Source organism: Heptranchias perlo, chromosome 1 (genome assembly GCF_035084215.1).
Source record: "Heptranchias perlo isolate sHepPer1 chromosome 1, sHepPer1.hap1, whole genome shotgun sequence".
Classification (NCBI taxonomy): domain Eukaryota; kingdom Metazoa; phylum Chordata; class Chondrichthyes; order Hexanchiformes; family Hexanchidae; genus Heptranchias; species Heptranchias perlo.
The window spans coordinates 195,918,379-195,938,686 of NC_090325.1; the positions used below are offsets into that span (position 1 = coordinate 195,918,379).

Sequence of the window (20,308 nt, forward strand, 5' to 3'; positions counted from 1 at the left end):
CGGCAGTGTGGGGGCGGGGCACTGTGAGGATGGATGCGTCGCGCGACCAATGGCGGCAGTGTGGGGGCGGGGCACTGTGAGGATGGATGCGTCGGGCGACCAATGGCGGCAGTGTGGGGGCGGGGCACTGTGAGGATGGATGTGTCGGGCGGCCAATGGCGGGAATGTGGGGGTGGGGTGATTGGAGGTCATGTGATGAAATCTCCAGGAATACATCCAACCAGTGTTGGCGGCCCAACAGAGATGATCTTAGAGATGTAAACGGCAGTGAATCATGCAGAAACTGTAAACCCGTGACAGTACATCAACTCAATCGGAGTAGGACAAGGGGAAAAAGGTCTAATTGGTAAAAGGCAAATTTAGGACTAATGACATCAGAAAGTTATGTTCATAAAAGCAATGATCAACCCATGGGAAGGAATCCTGATAGAGCAGTGGAGGCTGAAACCTCCTGTATGTGTGAGCACCCATTAATCAGCTCAGAGTCATGCACAAGATCAGAAATCCAGATCTCGCTGGTCAGGAGCTCGGGTTAAAGAACTGGAGCAGAATTTCAGCGCCCTCAATTCTCAGTGCTCCCAATTTTCTGTTCATTAAAATTAATCATTCATCTTGTTATTTATTTCACATCGTAGAATCTTGCAGCATAGAAGGAGGCCATTCGGCCCATCGTGCCTGTTCTGGCTCTTTGAAAGAGCCATCCAATTAGTCCCACTCCCCTGCCCTTTCCCCATAACCCTGCAAATTTTTTCCCTTCAAGTATTTATCCAATTCCCTTTTGAAAGTTGCCATGATGTGGAGATGCCGGTGATGGACTGGGGTGGACAAATGTAAGGAATCTTACAACACCAGGTTATAGTCCAACAATTTTATTTTAAAATCACAAGCTTTCGGAGATTATCCCCTTCGTCAGGTGAGTGAGTGAGTAAGGTTTGAGAACCTCTTATTCACTCACTCACCTGACGAAGGGGATAATCTCCGAAAGCTTGTGATTTTAAAATAAAATTGTTGGACTATAACCTGGTGTTGTAAGATTCCTTACATTTGAAAGTTATTATTGAATCTGCTTCCACCGCCCTTTCAGGCAGCGCATTCCAGATCATAACAACTCGCTGCGTAAAAAAAAATTCTCCTCCTCTCCCCTCTGGTTCTTTTGCCAATTATCTTAAATCTGTGTCCTCTGGTTACCGACCCTCCTGCCACTGGAAACAGTTTCTCCTTATTTACTCTATCAAAACAGTTCATGATTTTGAACACCTCTATCCAATCTCCCCTTAACTTTCTCTGCTCTAAATAGAACAATCCCAGCTTCTCCAGTCTCTCCACATAACTGAAGTCCCTCATCCCTGGCACCATTCTGGTAAATCTCCTCTGCACCCTCCGTAAGGCCTTGACTTTATCTGCTCATTAAATCATGCTCTCACTGAGCAAGACTCTACACGGAGAGTGGAGTCTCTGAAAATGTACCCAGGGACTCTCACACCTGGTCCATAGCGCAAAGCGAAACCCAGACATTACTATATCAAAAGCGAAACACTGTGGATGCTGGAAATCTGAAATAAAAACAGAAAATGATATTTGGGAGAAAATCCCAGCACTCACTGCTTCTATTTTATTGTTTTGTTATTAAAACATGTTTCAATGATTTGATGTATTCTCTCCCTAAACCTACGTGGGAACAGATTTAAATCTGACTGCTGGGGAGTTCTGACCTTCAAATCATTTTGTTTCTTCTTTGAAAAATAACAAATGTACTTCAGTCACCTCGGAGACCGGGGTTTGAATGACGATCCCCCTCTCCGCTTCAATAGCCAGAGAAGCCCCTGCCTGCTGTGTAGCTATTTACAGCGTTTCAACCAATGCAAATCCTGCCGCTGCTGGTGAAAATCCCATGGTGGTTTACATCAGATTTAGCAACAAAGCCTTCATCCGTGGAAGGCCATTTCTGGAGACATTATGTTGCAGACATATGGTTCCTCCATAAGAGTGCAGGATTAACCCCTTCACTAGCCCAACTCCGCAAACGCTGCAACTGAATGCAGAGAACCTTGAACCGTAAAAGGCACTTTGTTGCTCCCAACGGCAGTTCATTCAGACACCTCGCAACAATTTTCCAGCGGCACCGTCGTTAAATTGGTCCATCAAGCCTGCCCCACGGTCGTGATAGCCTGAGCGTCGCGACTAAACACACCCCCCTCCCCCCCACTCCCTGAATCCTTCCCCCCCCTCCACCCCCAACCTCTTCTTTTCCCCTACTGAGGGAGCGCTGCACTGTCAGAGGCGCCGTCTTTCAGATGAGACGTTAAACCGAGGCCCCGTCTGCCCTCTCAGGCGGACGTTAAAGATCCCGCGGCCGCTATTTTGAAGAAGAGCGGGGGGGGGGGGGGGGGGGGGGGGGGGAGTTCTCCCCGGCGTCCTGGCCGATATTTATCCCTCAACCAACATCACTGAAAAAACTGACTATCTGGTCATTATCACATTGCTGCTTGTGGGATCTTGCTGTGCACAAATTGGCTGCTCCATTTCCTACATCACAACAGTGACTACACTTCAAAAAGTATTTCACTGACTGTAAAGCGCTTTGGGACATTGAGGTCGTGAAAGGCGCTATAGAAATGCAAGTCTTTCTTTTTTCTTTTCAGTGGCAAGGATACATCCAGGTTCCCTTGTGGTTTCGTTGGGCTTACACCAGATTTTTGGGGTGGAGGGGTTGCATTTGGTCTCTGGTGTCGGTCTACAGCATAGTTAGTGCTTCAGCAGACCGATGTTTAATAGCAGATAGCAGGCAGTTCACTAGAAACCAAGATTAAATAATAAAAGTATGACTGCGTTTGATGGGGTAAACAGAGAGAAGACGTTTCCACTTGTGGGGGAGTCCAAAACTGGGGGCCATAAATATAAGATAGTCACTAATAAACCCAATAGGGAATTCAGGAGAAACCTCTTTACCCAGAGAGTGGTGAGAATGTAGAACTCACTACCACAAGGAGTAGTTGAGGTGAATAGTGTAGATGGATTTAAGGGGAAGCTGGATAAACACATGAGGGAGAAAGGAATAGAAGGATATGCTGATAGGGTGAGATGAAGATGGGTGGGAGGAGGCTCGTGTGGAGCATAAACACCGGCATAGACTGGTTGGGCCGAATGGCCTTTTCCTGTGCTATAAATTCTACATAAATCCTTAGATTGGATTTTACAAACACCTCAATTTTGGACCTTTTAAGCTAAATCCTGAAGGCTGAATTCTCAGCACTAATTGCTGTCCTGCAGGTGCATTTACCGTCCCGTGTGAAACGACAGTGTGTCGACCATGTACTGACTTCTTATTTTGTGCCATCGTTTCTCATTTTCCTAATTGACATCCCAGTTATTTCTTTCAGTCTTGAGGTGACTGACGTGCTGCAGGGGGGTGGGGGAAAAAAATCAGCTCACGTAACATTTCCAGAAGAGTTTGCAGGTTCAGTTGCTATGGGAACATGCGACACGTTTCGCTAACACGGGTTCTGCATTTGAAAGTAAAAACCTCCCACAATCACGGCCACCACTCCTGCAAATGCTCAGAGTGTTTGGTGACTGAAACCCGGGAGTATGAACGTAAATAACATCTCCGTAGCAGCAGACCATTAGCACAGGCAGTTCTCAGCAGGAGGTCTTTTTTAAAAAAAAAAGCAAGAAGATGCTGTAGGTACAGTATTTTGGGATGAAATTTGCAAACTGTTTTTCAGTGATTCAAAGTACAGTGACGAGTGCTAAGGATCAGATTGTGGTCAGTAACAAGCAGATCTAAAATAATCACCGGAGGCGATACGAGACAGTAAAGCAGCTTGCAAAGTTACTCCGCAGAATCTGACACTTCACCCAAAGCAATCACGACATTTACAATTTACACAAAAAATACACTTGCAACTAAATTGGACATTTCACAAGCATCAGATTATTGTTGAAAATTTTTAATAAAGAAATCCATATCAGCAAGTTTCCCTGATCGCGATCTAAAACTAACTCCAAACCTGATCTTTTGAATATTTTTAAATGGGAAAGATGATTTTAATAAACGGGTGAATGGAATGCATGGATTAGCTGGGTGTCGACTACAATCGTGTCCTCAGTGCCCTGCAAAATGCACGTGTGCATATTTTTAAAAAAAATGTTAAGAATTTACATTTACATAGTAGTTTCTCTCATCCTTGGGACATCCCAAAACACCTCAATCAACCTTCCATGTGCGGTCTCTGTTCTAATGTAAACAAATATAACAGATAATGAGAGTACAGCCAAGTCAAAAATTACTGATTAAATAAATGATCAGTTAATTTGATTTTGTTGGTATTGGTTGAGGGATGAATGTTGGCCAGGAGATACAGGACAACGGCTCTGTTCTTCAAATAGTGCCATGGGATCTTTTACATTCACCTGATCATGCAGACGAGCCTCAGTTTAGCGTTTCACCTTAAAGATGTCACCTCTGACAGCGCAGCACTCCCTCAGTACCGACCCTCCGACAGCGCAGCACTCCCTCAGTACTGACCCTCCGACAGCGCAGCACTCCCTCAGTACCGACCCTCCGACAGCGCAGCACTCCCTCAGTACCGACCCTCCGACAGCGCAGCACTCCCTCAGTATGACCCTCCGACAGTGCAGCACTCCCTCAGTACTGACCCTCCGACAGCGCAGCACTCCCTCAGTACTGACCCTCCGATAGCGCAGCACTCCCTCAGTACTGACCCTCCGACAGCGCAGCACTCCCTCAGTACTGACCCTCCGACAGCGCAGCACTCCCTCAGGACTGACCCTCCGACAGCGCAGCACTCCCTCAGTATGACCCTCCGACAGTGCAGCACTCCCTCAGTACTGACCCTCCGACAGCGCAGCACTCCCTCAGTACTGCCCTGAAGTATCAGCCTGGATTATGTGCTCAATTCCCAGAGTGGAGCTTGAATCCATGACTTTTCTGATTCAGCAGTGGGAGCGACAGCAACTGAGCAAAGTTGACATTTATCGAAGTGTTACCTGGTCTTTTAAATGCCTCCTACTTCAAACAAAGCGAACACTTCCCAATATCTCTCTTACCACTAGCTAAAATCTTTAGTTATCTTCAACTTAGTTTTGTATGAATCCAAATCCTCACTTTTTATTTTGTTGCATCTTTTAACGTACCTGTGGATCTCTCGGGGACAGGCTGGCTTTGCTTGGGTGAGTTAGAAATGGGAGTAGGAAGTTCATTTTGGGAGAAGTGGACGGGGATGATAAAACTATTTTTTTCCCTGTTGTGACTCTATAGTAGATTAAATGTTAATTATCTATTGATAATATTGCATATACACAATAGCTGTGGCACAGTTGGTCGCACTTACCTCTGAGTCAGAAGGTCGTGGGTTCAAGTCCCACTCCAGAGACTTGAACACAAAATCCAGGCCGACACTCCCAGTGCAGTACAGAGGGAGTGCTGCACTGTCGGAGGTGCCGTCTTTCAGAAGAAATGTTAAACCGAGGCCCCGTCTGCCCTCTCGGGTGGATGTAAAAGATCCCATGGCACTATTTCGAAGAAGAGCCGGGGAGTTCTCCCCGGTGTCCTGGGGCCAATATTTATCCCTCAACCAACATCAGCTAAACAGATTATTGGGTCATCATCACATTGCTGTTTGTGGGATCTTGCTGTGCGCAAATTGGCTGCCGCGTTTCCTGCATTACGACAGTGTCTACACTTCTGAAGTACTTCATTGGCTCTAAAGCGCTTTGGGACGTCATGGGGTTGTGAAAGGCGCTATATAAATGCAAGTCTTTCTTTTAAATCATCTGTATTTTCTCTCAGTTGCTAGTGTCCCTATGTGCATATATATGTACCTTTCCCCAGTGTACGCATATAAAACTCAATAAATACCAGCAAAAAAAAAAAATCACATTCTAATGCACTGTTCAATTTGAAAATATGTCCCCTAGTGAGAGAATCAGCTGAAGGAACAAGTGGGGTATCAAAAAATTAAATACGAAAACCAGGATTAAGAATAAGAGTCAATATTCCAAAAAATTGAAGTTATGATTGAATGGTATGTATATAAATGCACAAAGCAATCAAAACAAAATTAGAAAGACAGAAACATTAATAATGATGATGGAGGGATCAGATATGGAACCAAAACACTTAGATTTGGACAGGAATGGGAACTTAATACAAACAAAATGCAAAATACTGCGGATGCTGGAAATCTGAAAACCTGAAAACAAAAACCAGAGGAAGCTGTAAACACTCAGCAGGTCAGACAGCGTCTGTGGAGAAAAAGTCAGTCAACATTTCAGCTCTTAAGACCCTCCTTGAGTCCTGGGGAATTCGGTCTAAGATGCAAGGCTATGAAGCGACAGCAAGGCAGTAGCTGTCACAGAGGCAATGGGCCGAACGGCCTCCTTGTGCTGTAAACTTCTAACTCAAAAAAGCCGAGTACGTCTGTGCTTAAACGTTTAGCGTGCGGAAGGCAGCAGCATCGTATTTAAGTTGACTCCCTAAGCCCGAGCGGTGAAGAATAGCTCGGAGGAGGAAAAAAAAAAGCTCAAATGAAGAGGAACTGTCAGCGTGGCTTTGTGAGAACTGCCACCGGAAAGGACTAATGAATGTCCCAAAGGGTTGGGCCAACACTTTCTGTCTCAGCCTGTCCATCAAACCTGCCAGCAACAGCCAATTCCTGCAGCACAAGCTCAGCTCATCAACAGACACCTCGTTCCCTCAGGCACATCTACTAGTTTGGCCTTAAAAGTTCCAACAAGAATTCTCAATAGAATTGTAACAGCTTCTCCGTGAAGTCACTAGCAGCCACCTTTTAAGCAGCAACACACTCACAGTCAGTTCACAGGTCTTCAATTTGTCAACTGTTTAAAACGTGTGTTAAAAAAAATATACCTCGTTTTTTTTTTGCAGATCTAGTGTCAGATAAAATGTAAGCAACAGAACACAACAGCCACTAACAGCCCACCCATCACAGGCTAAAAATTAATGGCTTGGTATTTTGCACAAACTAGATTTTCAAGTTTAAAAAAAAATCATGAAATTTATTGATGGCATTTAACAAGTTGCATTTATCAAGCATGTTTAACATAGTAAAAACATCCCAAGGCGCTTCACAGGAGCAATTAGACACATCGAGGATGCGCAAGAGGCCAGAACTGGAGGAGCGCAGAGATCTCGGAGGGTTGTAGGGCTGGAGGAGGTTACAGAGATAGGGAGGGGCGAGGTCATGGAGGGATTTGAAAACAAGGATGAGAATTTTAAAATCGAAGCATTGGCAGACCAGGAGCCAGTGTTGGTCAGCGAGCACAGTGGGTGAACAGGACTCGGTGCGAGTCAGGATACGGGCAGCAGCGTTTTGGATGTGCTCAAGTTTATGGAGGGTGGAAGATGGGAGGCCGGCCAGGAGAGCATTGCAATAGGCGAGTCCAGAGGTAACAAAGGCATGGGTGAGGGTTTCAGCAGATAAGCAGAGGCAGGGGCGGAGACGGGCGATGTTAGAGGTGAAAGTAGGTTAAATCGGAGATCAGGTTAACAGATGGACATGTACTAATACAGTACATTTCCACTCAGACTAAACCCTTCCTAATTCATTTCATGAACTGAGTCTTCCTGCATTGCCCACTCACTCCCCTTTTCTTAGTGAGTAAGCTCATTTGGCTGCATTCGACTGGAAACCAGCGCTTAATTTGTTGAAACACCATCATTGTGTTTACTGATATACAATTAGCAAGTACTTGTGTGTATATTTTTGCATTATATCTTTTTTTAAAAAACAGTTGCGTGATTGCAGTGTTCTTGTAGGTAGGAACGTAAATTCCCATGACGTAACATTATGTGACAGGACCGACTTAAGTAAAATAGTAAGTAATCTATCTTTTGAAGCACAAGAGAAAAAAAAAACGTATTTTTTTTATATGAAGTAAATGTCAGTAATTATTAAAAAAGTCAGTGGTAGAGACCATAAAAGAAAACAGCAAAATGTTTGACTTAGAAAATGATTGTGAAGATTAGTGGAATACATGGCTGGCCTGCCAATAGACTATAATGTCATGGGAGATCGCCGACTGTAGAAAAACAAATTGGGAAGTTATGAAGCCTGAAATTCTCCTTTTCGGTATAAATGACTTGTGCTGTGACAGTTGTAAAATGATGTCTTTTGAATGAAATCAAAAGTCACTTACTTCATTATTGTCCTATGGGGAGGGAAGGCAAATTATGAGGATGGGCCAAACCTGCTACTGGTGAGCGAGCGCTGGTTTTCAATCACACTACTGCTCAAATATTCTGGTTTAAACAGATAAAATCCAACCTACTACATCTCTCGCTTTCTCCTCTCCTCTCGACAACTTAATGCCAAAAAAATAAACGGCTGAAATACATGATATTCCCAACTCTCTTCACCCAGCAGATGACCTACCTCAACAGAAAGGACCTCGCAAATCTCTGTTCAATGACCCTTAGGGTCGCCAAACCCTCCAGGATCGTCCTGGAGTCTCCGGGAATTAAAAGATTAATTTCCAGGACACTGCTGCGAGCAAAACCCATGAAGATAGGTCACAGGGGCAATAAAAAGGTGGTTTTAAAAAATTCTTTGAATACTTTTGTTTATTAGTTATAAAAATATCAAAACATGGGGAAAAAAGGCTGTTTGACTGACAGTCAAGAATCACAGAGTTGAGAAACAAAGAGTCCGTTCACTTTCCACTATGAGGATGGGCGTGTTTGGCGGCCAATGGCGGGAGTGTAGGGGCGGGGCAGTTGGAGGCAGGAGGTTATGTGATGAAACCTCCAGGAATATGTCCACCCAGAGTTGACCCTTGTTATATATTTTTGCTGCCCAGACTGTACATTGTGAAGCTGACATTAAACTACGCAAAAATGAAAGCACAGGTTCCCCTGCCTTTCCCTCCTCTGACTGCCAGCCTCCTCTTGCATACTGCCATATTGCAGTGAGAAAAAGTGACCAGCAGCATTCTCAACCCTTAGTCTGTGAGTAAAATAAGCTACTGAACTTAGGTTTTAAACAAGAACAAAAAAAAAATTAAACAACTTGTGTTCACATAGCATCTTTTAACATGGTAAAACGTCCCAAGGCGCTTCACAGGAGCGATTATCAGGCAAAATGTGTCACAGAGCCAAATGAGGAGACATTAGGACAGGTGACCAAAAGCTTGGTCAAAGAGATAGGTTTTAAGGAGCGTCTTAAAGGAGGAGAGGTAGAGGGGCAGAGGTTTAGAGAGAGAGAATTCCAGAGCTTAGGACCGAGGCAGCTGAAGGCACGGCCGCCAATTAAAATCTGGAACGAACAAGACGCCAGAATTGGAGCGCAGAGATCTCGGAGGGTTGTAGGGCTGGAGGAGGTTACAGAGATAGGGAGGGGGCGAGGCCTTGAGAGATTTGAACACAAGGATGAGAATTCTAAAATCGAGGCGTTTTCGGATCGCGAGCCAATGTAGGTCAGTGAGCACAGGGGGTGATGGGTGAACGGGACTTGGTGCGAGTTAGGATACAGGCAGCAGAGTTTTGGATGAGTTCAAGTTTACGGAGGGTGGGATGCCGGCCAGGAGAGCAATGGAATTGTTGAGTCTAGAGGTAAAAAAAGGCACGGATGAGGGTGTCAGCAGCAGATGAGCTGAGGCAGGGGCGGAGACGGGTGATGTCATGGAAGTGGCAGTAGGCAGTTATCGTAAAACCACTTTCCAGCAACAAAATATTTGATCTGACCGGAGAGGTTAGATATTAAGCATTAGGTAGTGTTTGGAGGCAGGAGAGAATCCAGACCTGTAAACTTAGCGGAGAGCGGAAAAAGAGGAAACTTTAATTTTAAACCACGCAGTGCAAGATGAAGTAAAACACTCCATTCTAGAGCAGTGGTGTGTAACTGACAACTTTGTGCCAAGACTGTATTTCCAGCATATTTTTTCTTCGCCCAATGATCCTGCCATTATAAAATAGCATTTATATTACATACATACGTTACACACACACAAACTCGCATATCTTCCTCTCCCCCTCCACAACCCAAGGACCACATTAAATTCATCACTGAAATAGAAAACAGTGAAAACACTTTGTTTAACTCAAGTTTTAATGAAAACTCAACGAGGCAGAACAGGCTAATTACTTCATACTTTGGTCATTCAAAGTGTGATGTCTGTGGTAAAACACTGCACAAACACATTAATGTGCCAACTGGTCAGTAACCCGAGCAAGAACTTTGACAGAATCGCAAATGGACAAATCACACCACAGCACAGGGGCTGAACTCACAGTCGAGAACAAAGCAAAAAAAAAACACTGAACAAGACAAAACAAGAAAATTAAAACCAAATTTAATGAGGCCAAAGATGATTTCAGTGGGAGTTATGACTAACTGTGTCTGCCTGGCTGGTACAGACTTGTCCAACATTCCTCATGCAGTAACTCGGGATTCCACGTCTGTACATTTTGTAACCACTCACTTGGCAGGTTTTATTTGAAAAGTTCTCACTCCGATATCTGATGCTTGCCTTCCAATCAGTTTGTGCTGCAGGGTTTTTGCATTGTTACATAAACAAAACAGGGTTCTGCATCTCAACCTATTTTGAATACAGTAATGAATCACCCCACTTTCAAGGTGCAAAACTGTTGAAGTGCCCAATCTGAATTTAAAACTTTTACAAAAAAAAAATTTTGGCTTTTTAAATTTGAAAATTAAAAAAAAGAATTCTCTGTTCATTAAAATTAAATTTTAATTTAATTTATTAAAATGTTCATTAAAATGACCACTTTCCCACAATATTTAGTATTCTAGGTCCTGAGGAAACATTGCCCAGGCAGTTTAGTGTATTTTACCAATATGCGATGGGTAACGCTTAGTAAGGGTTTAACATTCAGAATTTAGTCAATTCAGCATCTTCCAATGCACACCGGTGGGATTATTAAATAACAGATAGATACTTATGAATCATACAATGATGCAACACAGAAGGAGGCCATTCAGCCCATAGTCCCTGTGCTGGCTCCTTGTAAGATTACAATTAGTCCCACTCCCTTGCCTTTTCCCCTTCAAGTATTTATCCAGTTCCCTTTTTGAAAGTTATTATTGAATCTACTTCCACCGCCCTTTCAGGCAGCGCATTCCAGATCAGAACAACTCGCTGCATAAAAAAAAATTCTCCCCCTCTGGTTTTTTTTTTGCCAATCACCTTAAATCTGTGTCCTCTGGTTACCGGCCCTCCTGCCAATGGGAACAGTTTCTCCTTGTTTACTTTATCCAAACCCTTCATAATTTTGAACACTTCTATCAAATCTCCCCTTAACCTTCTCTGCTCCAAGGAGAACAATCCCAGCTTCTCCAGTCTCTCCACGCAACTGAAGTCCCTCATCCCTGGAATCATTCTAGTAAATCTCCCCTTTAACCTTCTCTGCTCAGAGGAGAACTAATGGAAGGGCCGATCCTTCACGTAAACAAACTATGGGAGGTCTGAACCACTGCCTCAGATATATAAGCACTGACATTATCTTCTTTAAAGGAGGACAGTCGTGATCAGAAGATTTAGGCAGAGATGATGCGGGCGAAACATTTTTTGTTTTTTTGGTTGGGGGGGTGGTGAGGAGCAGAAGGGGAGTCATTTTAACTACAATCATGATACTACATCTGTGATGTGTTGATTAGTCACCAAATGGGACAGTGCCCCTTTAAATAACGACGTTTGCTGCTTCGAGAGTCACCAGCATTGACTTCGAAAATCAGACCAATTATCAGGACTGCAATGACACTATTTTTTCCCACCACATTTTGCTGGCGGATTTGACAGGCCCCATTTATCCTGGCCAGGCTCCCGAGCTCTTGTTCTAGTTCTTTTGATCTTTCAGGAAACAGAAACAGATTCTCTGACCTTTCACTTCAAAAAACACATCAGGCCCTGCAGGGTATAGGGGAAAAAAAATAATTCTTGCTTCCTACATCCGCAAACCATGCTGAGGTGCAAAAGACAATGCCCCTCCCATTTTGGAGTAAGAAAAACAAACTCTACAAAGCATTCAGAACTATGAAAAAAATGGGGAAAAAAAAAGACTTAAAAAAAATATCAGTTTAATGCATTCACGGGCTGGACACTGACACCAGTACAGGCAGACCGTGGAACTCAAAGGCTGATTGTTCGTCACAATGTCATCGAGACTAGTCATCGCTTTAAATATTCCAGCTGTTCCCTAATCTTGATAGATCCTCCCACTCCTAGTTTTAAGAAGTGGCTTTATCGACAACAACTTGCATTTATAGACGGCCTTTGAAATACAAAAACATCCCAAGCCACTTTACACGGCATTAGTGGAGAGCCAGTGAAGCGTGTTTAAGAGGGATGCTACAATTTTAAAGGGAGTGCAGGAACAGAGAGACCTGGGGGTGTACGTACACAAATCTTTGGAGGTGGCAGGACAAGTTGAGAAGGATGTTAAAAAGCATTGGGATCCTGGGCTTTACAAATAGAGGCTCAGAATACAAGAGCAAGGAAGTTATTGCTAAACCTTTATAAAACACTGGTTAGATCTCAGCTGGAGTATTGTGTCCAATTCTGCACACCGCACTTTAAAAAGGATGAGAGAGGGTGCAGAAAAGATTTACCAGAATGGTACCAGGGATGAGGGACTTCAGTTATGTGGAGAGACTGGAGAAGCTGGGATTGTTCTCCTTAGAGCAGAGAAGGTTAAGGGGAGATTTAATAGGTGTTCAAAATCATAAGGGGTTTAGATATAGTGAATAGGGAGAAACTGTTTCCACTGACAGAAGGGTCAGTAGCCAGAGGACACAGATTTAAGGTAATTGGTAATAAACTAGAGAGGAGATGAGAATTTTACGCAGCGAGTTGTTCTGATCTGGAATGCGCTGCCTGAAAGGGCGGTGGAAGCAGATTCAATAATAACTTCCTAAAGGGAATTGGATAAATACTCGAAGGGGAAAAATTTGCAGGGCTATGGGGAAAGGGCAGGGGAGTGGGACTAATTGGATAGCTCTTTCAAAGAGCTGGCACAGGCACGATGGGCCTCCTTCTGTGCTGTATGATTCTACGATTGCAGGCTTATGTGATAAACTGGATTTTGAGAAGAATTTTAAAAGGAGGGCAAAGGGACTAGGGTTTAGGGATGGAGTTCCAGAGCGCAGGGCGTAGATGGCTGAAATTTGTGTCACCAATGGTGGCGTGAGTGGGATGACGTACAGGAGGCTCCAGTCGGAAGTCTGAAGACCAAAAGGAAGCTGGAGGGAAAGTCCGTTCGAGGCTGCAGACATTGGCCGGAGCAAGGCCACGGAAGGATTTGATGCTCTGGGGAACAGGACGTCTGGATAGGTCCGTACAGGCGGAAGTGATGGGGCAATAACCAGCAGAAAACACCAAACACAATCAGATGTCAAGGGGGTGTGCAGACCGAGGGACCCACTCGTTTGGGAGTAAAAGGGCCGATAGACATTATAAACAGTCATGGACCTAGTCTTCAGAAGCCTCATTAAAGCAATAAATCCACTACTGGAAATGGGTTATAAGTTAGAAATGATCAAAGTCTAATGTATTGTTAATTAGAATAATTCAATAAAACAACTTCAATATTTCATAAGGCAAGGGCTCTGTGTGTAGTCAACGGAGATGCTAATGGAATGATATCCATTCATGTTGCAATCATTTGATCTTGACATAAAATATTTATAAGAAATAAATACTTTAGTAAAGGTCCAAGTAACAGCAATCATTGTAACCGCTTTCTGTATCGTTTTACAAAGAACGAGCTAGTCTAAGAGATGTGTTTTTGGTTGGATGTCTCACACAAACATGGCTGGTTACAACAATTCAGGCACTCGTATCCACAGATGACCAGAGCAAATGAAATTAAAGAACAATTTTAAAAAGTTTAAATAGCTACATCCTTTCTGGTTCTTTAAGTGAGAACTACATAGGATTTACAGCACAGAAACAGGCCATTCGGCCCAACTGGTCTGTGCCGGTGTTTATGCTCCACACGAGCCTCCTCCCTCCCTACTTCATCTCACCCAATCAGCATATCCTTCTATTCCTTTCTCCCTCCTGTGTTTATCTAGCTTCCCCTTAAATGTATCTACACTATTCACCTCAACTACTCCTTGTGGTAGTGAGTTCCACATTCTCACCACTCTCTGGGTAGAGAAGTTTCTCCTGTGTTCATTATTGGATTTATGAGGGACTATCTTATATTTATGACCCCTAGTTCTGGTTTCCCCAACAAGTGGAAACATCTCCTCTATGTTTACCCCATCAAACCCTGTCATAATCTTAAAGACCTCTATCAGGTCACCCCTCAGCCTTCTCTTTTCTAAAGAAAAGAGCCCCAGCCTGTTCAATCTTTCCTGATAGGTGTAACCTCTCTGTTCTGGTATCATTCTTGTGAACCTATTTTGCACCTTCTCCAGTGCCTCTATATCCTTTTTTATAATATAATAGAGAGCATAACTGTCTGGTTCTTAACCAGAATTAATGAAATCAGAACAAAACAAAGCTTCTATGGGCAACAGGCTCCACATGTTGCTCATCGAGTTGGTGGGGCATGAGTTTCTGTCCCAGATTCCCACTGTGGCAGCTCTGAGCTCAGCTGTGCCATCTGGGGACGTACTGAGCAGTGGCCGACTTACTCCAATGTTCAGCGCACGTCCTTACGAACATACGGGCAGGAAAAGACCAGCTGATCCATCAAGCCTGCCCCACACCACGATGGCCAGAGCATCGCGACTAAACACATCCTCCCTCCCTCACTCTTGTAAAGAAGAACCGCCCAACATCTTCCATAGTTTAAACTCACGTCCCCTGGTCCTCCCCAGTCTGTTAATTATTTCATACCGAAAGACATTTGAGCTGGGGGGAGGGAGGGAGGGGGGCAACCAGAGGCAGGGAAAATAAAATCACAACAAAATTTGGGAGTTGTTTAAAACGCCTGATTGGTAAAATTATGTTAGGTCCGAAGAATTGGGACGAAGATGATGCAAACTGTGAACTGGATTCAGCAATGTGACATCAACACTTACTTAGCTCTACCAGTTTGATTGGAACATACTTTTGGCAGACTCTTAGTCTTTAATTTGAAGGAAAGCTATGATCGCTCATTTTTTTTTTTAAACAGTCCTGCAGATAGCAATTGCAAATAAATTCTTCAGTGATCAATATCTGCTGCCGCCAATCACGGCAACAACAGTCCAGTGTCAGCTCTGGCTCAGTGGGGCAGCACTCTCGCCTCTGAGTCAGAAGGTCGTGGGTTCGAGTCCCACTCCAGGGACTTGAGCACAAAATCCAGGCCGACACTCCCAGGGCAGTATTGAGGGAGTGCTGCACTGTCGGAGGTGCCGTCTTTCGGGTGTAGACGTTAAAACAGAGGCCCTGTCTGCCCTCTCAGATGGATGTAAGAGATCCCATGACACTATTTCGAAGAAGAGCAGGGGAGTTCTCCCTAGTGACCTGGGCCAATATTTATCCCTCAACCAACTTCACTAAAACAAATTAGCTTGCTGTTTGCAAATTTTCCTACATTACAACAGTGACTACACTGCAAAAAAGTACTTCATTGCCTGTAAAGCACTTTGGGATGTCCTGAGGTCATGAAAGGCACTGTATTAATGCAAGTCTTTCTTACTTTGAGTCATGTGGGCACAGAATCAGCAAAGAATGGCACAGCCACTGTTGACTGTGCCTTCGTGCACCTTGAACTGTGACAAGCAACTGCCTAACGGTTAACAGGCACACGGTCCAACGGGGAGCGTAGCAGCCTCTTTATTGGGTTAAATTCAGAGACTCGCTAAGCCATTCTAGTGGAGACTTAATATTTTTGAAGAAGTCCCTCATAGACCACACGCAGTCAGTGAGCAACTTCCATCTTGGTTCCATCTGACCACACCATGTTTGGCCAATGGTCTGCGGGCTTTTTGATAATATTTTCTAACCATCTTCTCATATCTTCCATTTATCCAGGCACCCGTAATGTAGTTTTGATCTCATTGCCAAGACGCTGATCAGATAGAATTTGCAGCATTGATAGAATTTACAGCACAGAAATAGGCAATTTGGGACAACTGGTCTGTGCCAGTGTTAATGCTGCAAACGAGCCTCCTCCCACTCCATCTCACCCTATCAGCATATCCTTCTATTCCTTTCACCCTCATGTGTTTATCTAGCTTCCCCTTAAATGTATCTACACTATTCACCTCAACTACTCCTTGTGGTAGCGAGTTCCACATTCTCACCACTCTCTGGGTAAAGAAGTTTCTCCTGAATTCCCTGTTGGATTTATTAGTGACTCTTATATTTATGGCCCCTAGTTTTGGTCTCCCCCACAAGTGGAAACATCTTCTCTAAGTCTACCCTATTAAAGCCCTTCAGAATTTTAAAGACCTCTATCAGGTCACCCCTCAACCTTCCATTTTCAAGTTCTATCCAATTAGTCCCACTCCCCTGCTCTTTCCCCGTAGCCCTGCAAATTTCTCCTTTTCAAGAATTTATCCAATTCCCTTTTGAAAATTACTATTGAATGTGCTTCGCCTTTCAGGCAGTGCATTCCAGATCATACTAATTTGCTGCTTATAAAAATTTCTCCTCATCTCACCTCTGGCTATTTTGCCAATTATCTTCAATCTGTGTCCTCTGGTTACTGACCCTCCTGCCAGTGGAGACAGTTTCTCCTGATTCACTCTATCAAAACCCCTCAGAGTTTTGAACACCTCTCTATTAAATCTCCTCTTAACCTTCTTAACAATCCCAGTCCTGAAGGATAGAGAAGTGAACACAAGGAAGGATGTAAAGTAATCCAGAGCGCACACTAAGAGCCTGCATCCCCACTCGAACTCCAGCTGCAAATAACGAGGTGTTCCATCAGACAGACAGTCACCGCTAAAACAGGGAAGTGTATATTCCTTTTAACTCTAAACAGTGCCTTGAATCACTCATTTATATTACACTGGCTGGCGGCTCATTTACACATTTTGATTGTTTTAACTTTTTCACAAAACGACACTTAAGTGAATAAGGTTTTGTGTTTAGTATCTTCGGCACGTAAATTTTTGGTCAGGCTGGAAATTATTATTCTGTAACAGAATGCAGCCAGACATAACTATGAGAAGTTAAATGGGCCCTGACGGAGGCTGAAAGTTTGGGAGACTTCATACTGGGATAATAGGTAAATGACAGATTCCCCACAGTCAAACACAATCCTCGCCCTGTATACGGAACGTTGAGTTTATAGTCCGAGCAAAAACATGGAGGTACGGCTTAAATATGTTCTAACTGGTTTCATCACCGGAGGGATACAGGCTTTGTTGAACAGCAAAGTTGAAGAATTGCAGACAGATTTGGTGAATTGCACGGAGATCTGTCCCGCCCCCAGCTTTCAGCTAGAACTAGGTTATTGTGTAAGGCAGGTGGATGATCGAATTCCAACTGTTGAACAATAGCATGGGAAGAGTGAAACTTGGAACACAGAATTGCACAGGAACGATCACTCAACACCTCAGCCTATCTACACGCTACATCAGTGGATATGCTGGTATTTCATGAAACGTAGCAGCTCTTTACAAATGTCTTTTGACGGCCGCAATCTCTGAAGCATTGCATCCATTCGACCTCATAATGCAAACAAAACCTTGCTGCTGGAATGCACAGTGTGATCTCAGCACCCACCGTACCAGGTCAAGAGTACTCTTCTACAAAACCTGACAACACACAACTGAAGTATGGATCAATAACAGGTTCAACATTCACCAAAGATAACTGGGAAAGCATTTCATCTTCTCTGTCTACAATAGACAATCAACAGCCAAGTTTCAGGAACAGATACAAGTATAAATATTTTTTAAGTGCGTTACCATTGTGATAATTACTCAATGCTAAAGAGCAAAATGTCCAGGACATAGTAATACCAGTAAGCGTCTTGAATAAGGTTGGTGTTGAAGGATGGGAATGACTGCATCAAAAAGAATGTGAGGAACTCCCATCGAGATCTTCAAAACGCAGAAGACCAGCCTCTTCCACAAGGCAACTGCACAATTTTCCACTGTAATTTCCATTGGGTTAAGTTGGAAAAGCAAGTTTCCCATTCAGGGAAGGAGTAAGAGCTCAGGTTTATTAACTCAAAAAGGTTGTACCTTGTAGCCCAATGTATGTGAAATGTGTCCAAGCAAGTCTGCATTCAAATGTTCAGGTCACCTAACTTTTTGTATTTTATAAATCATACTATGTCACTGTTGTAAACTCCTAATTTATTACATTGATGGGTTAGCTGCTCAGAAACATAACCGAAGCTCTAGATTTCTCCCACCTCAGTCCACTACTTGCTTTTCGTAAACAGGTCGATATTGTGCAGCTTAACATCTGTACATGCTCACTGTAGCAGCACATCTGGCGAGTCAGAACTCCCGAGACTTAGAGCAAATATGTCAAAGTTTCAGCACCCAGCTTTGGAAATATCAAGGTGGCAGTTCCAATCATAGTAAAAGTTTAAAAAGAAAGTTTCTAATTACAAATAATTCCCTTCAAACACAGGTCCCTCTAACAGCCCTAGCCTGAGGTACTCCTTCACACAATTTAGTGGCACATTAATTAGACATCCACTAATACAAGTGGTTGGGAAGTCTAGGACTAGGGGACATAGACTAAAAATTAGAGCCAGGATTTTCAGGAGTGAAGTTAGGAAACACTTCTACACACAAAGGGTGGTAGAAGTTTGGAACTCTCTTCCACAAACAGCAGTTGATGCTAGCTCAATTGTTAATTTTAAATCTGAGATTGATAGATTTTTGTTAACCAAAGGTATTCAGGGATATGGGGCTAAGGCAGGTATATGGAGTTAGGTCACAGATCAGCCATTATCTCATTGAATAGCGGAACAGGCTCGAGGGGCTAAATGGCCGACTCCTGTTCCTATGTACGTTCCCATACCTTTGTTATTGTAGACATCCAGGTAGTTGGGAGCTGAAAAGATGGTAATTAGTGAAGGGAAGCCGGTTGTTTGGCTCTTTCTGTACATTCGATACCTGTAAAGATCAACAGAATACGATTACAACCAACGTCTGGCATCCACCGGCCAACGCGTCGCGCGTCCACCGGCCAACGCGTCGCGCGTCCACCGGCCAACGCGTCGCGCGTCCACCGGCCAACGCGTCGCGCGTCCACCGGCCACAGAAAATGTTTGTGGGATCTCAGAAACAAATTTTTTTTTTATTAATTCTCTTTTTGTGAACTTACCACAAACATGCACTTTAAGGGAATCAAGGGATATGGGGATCGGGCGGGAAAGTGGAGTTGAGGTCAAAGATCAGCCATGATCTTATTGAATGAAGGAGCAGGCTCGAGGGGCCGAATGGCCTACTCCTGCTCCTATTTCTGATGAGTAATGATTAGTTTGGACAGCATGGCTAAGAAAAATTAAGCATGTGATTGCAATTAGTTCTAAATGGAACTTGGGTAGCTTGACAGATATGGGTGACGACGAAGACCATTCATTTCATCTTCGCACATCCATGGAGAAAGATGTTGCAGTCCATCACAGTATCCAAGTCTTTCTTGAAAGATTCCAGAGTTTTGCCTCCATTTTCTTTTATCGTTCATGGGATTTGGGCGTCGCTGGCGAGGCCGGCATTTATTGCCCATCCCTAATTGCCCTCGAGAAGGTGGTGGTGAGCCGCCTTCTTGAACCACTGCAGTCCGTGTGGTGACGGTTCTCCCACAGTGCTGTTAGGAAGGGAGTTCCAGGATTTGTCCTACCAGGAAGCCCATTCCACATTGTTAATAATTGTGTGAAGAATTTTGTGATAACAGTATTAATTTTGCCTTTCACCAGTTTGAACCTGTGCCCTTGTCTTACTGTCACGTTTTAAGTTTGAAGAAGTGGATGGGGTTAGAAAAGTTCCCAGCGAGGGATTAACAAGCCCAGCTGTTCACACTGAGCACCTCTGGAACGTGTTGCCGGCTGGTGTGGTGGGTGCCGACTCTCTGCCTTCTGGAGGGAGCTGGGCCGGTTCCTGGCTGGAGCAGAGATCGCATCGTGTAGAAGGTAAGTGTTGTCTTTACAGGTAACACTTAGTCCCAGCACGGACTTGATGGGCCGAACGGCCTCCTTCCGTGCTGTAACCCTTCTATGATTCTTTGTGATTTCCTGGACTGGTTTTGATCGACTGAGGGGGTTGGAGAGGAATTTTCCAGAGTATTTTTTTCCCTTATTGGCTCTGGGTTTTTCCGCCTCTTCCAGAAGATTACATGGCTGCGAAGGGGGTTGTGGGGGGGGGGGGGTGGAGAGGGAGAGAGTATTTAGCCATGATGGTGT

At 44.0% G+C, this 20,308-nt stretch overlaps 1 protein-coding gene across 4 annotated transcripts in view; it reads right to left on the minus strand.

The window, feature by feature from the left end:
- The window catches only part of LOC137331097 (protein phosphatase 3 catalytic subunit alpha), a 331,953-nt gene that overhangs the window by 37,248 nt on the left and 274,397 nt on the right, over window positions 1–20,308 (minus strand). For all 4 annotated transcript variants that reach the window (XM_067994725.1, XM_067994710.1, XM_067994717.1 and 1 more), the window contains exon 8: window positions 18,925–19,019. In XM_067994725.1, coding sequence (XP_067850826.1) covers window positions 18,925–19,019 — 95 coding nt within the window. The remainder of the gene's footprint in view (window positions 1–18,924; window positions 19,020–20,308) is intronic.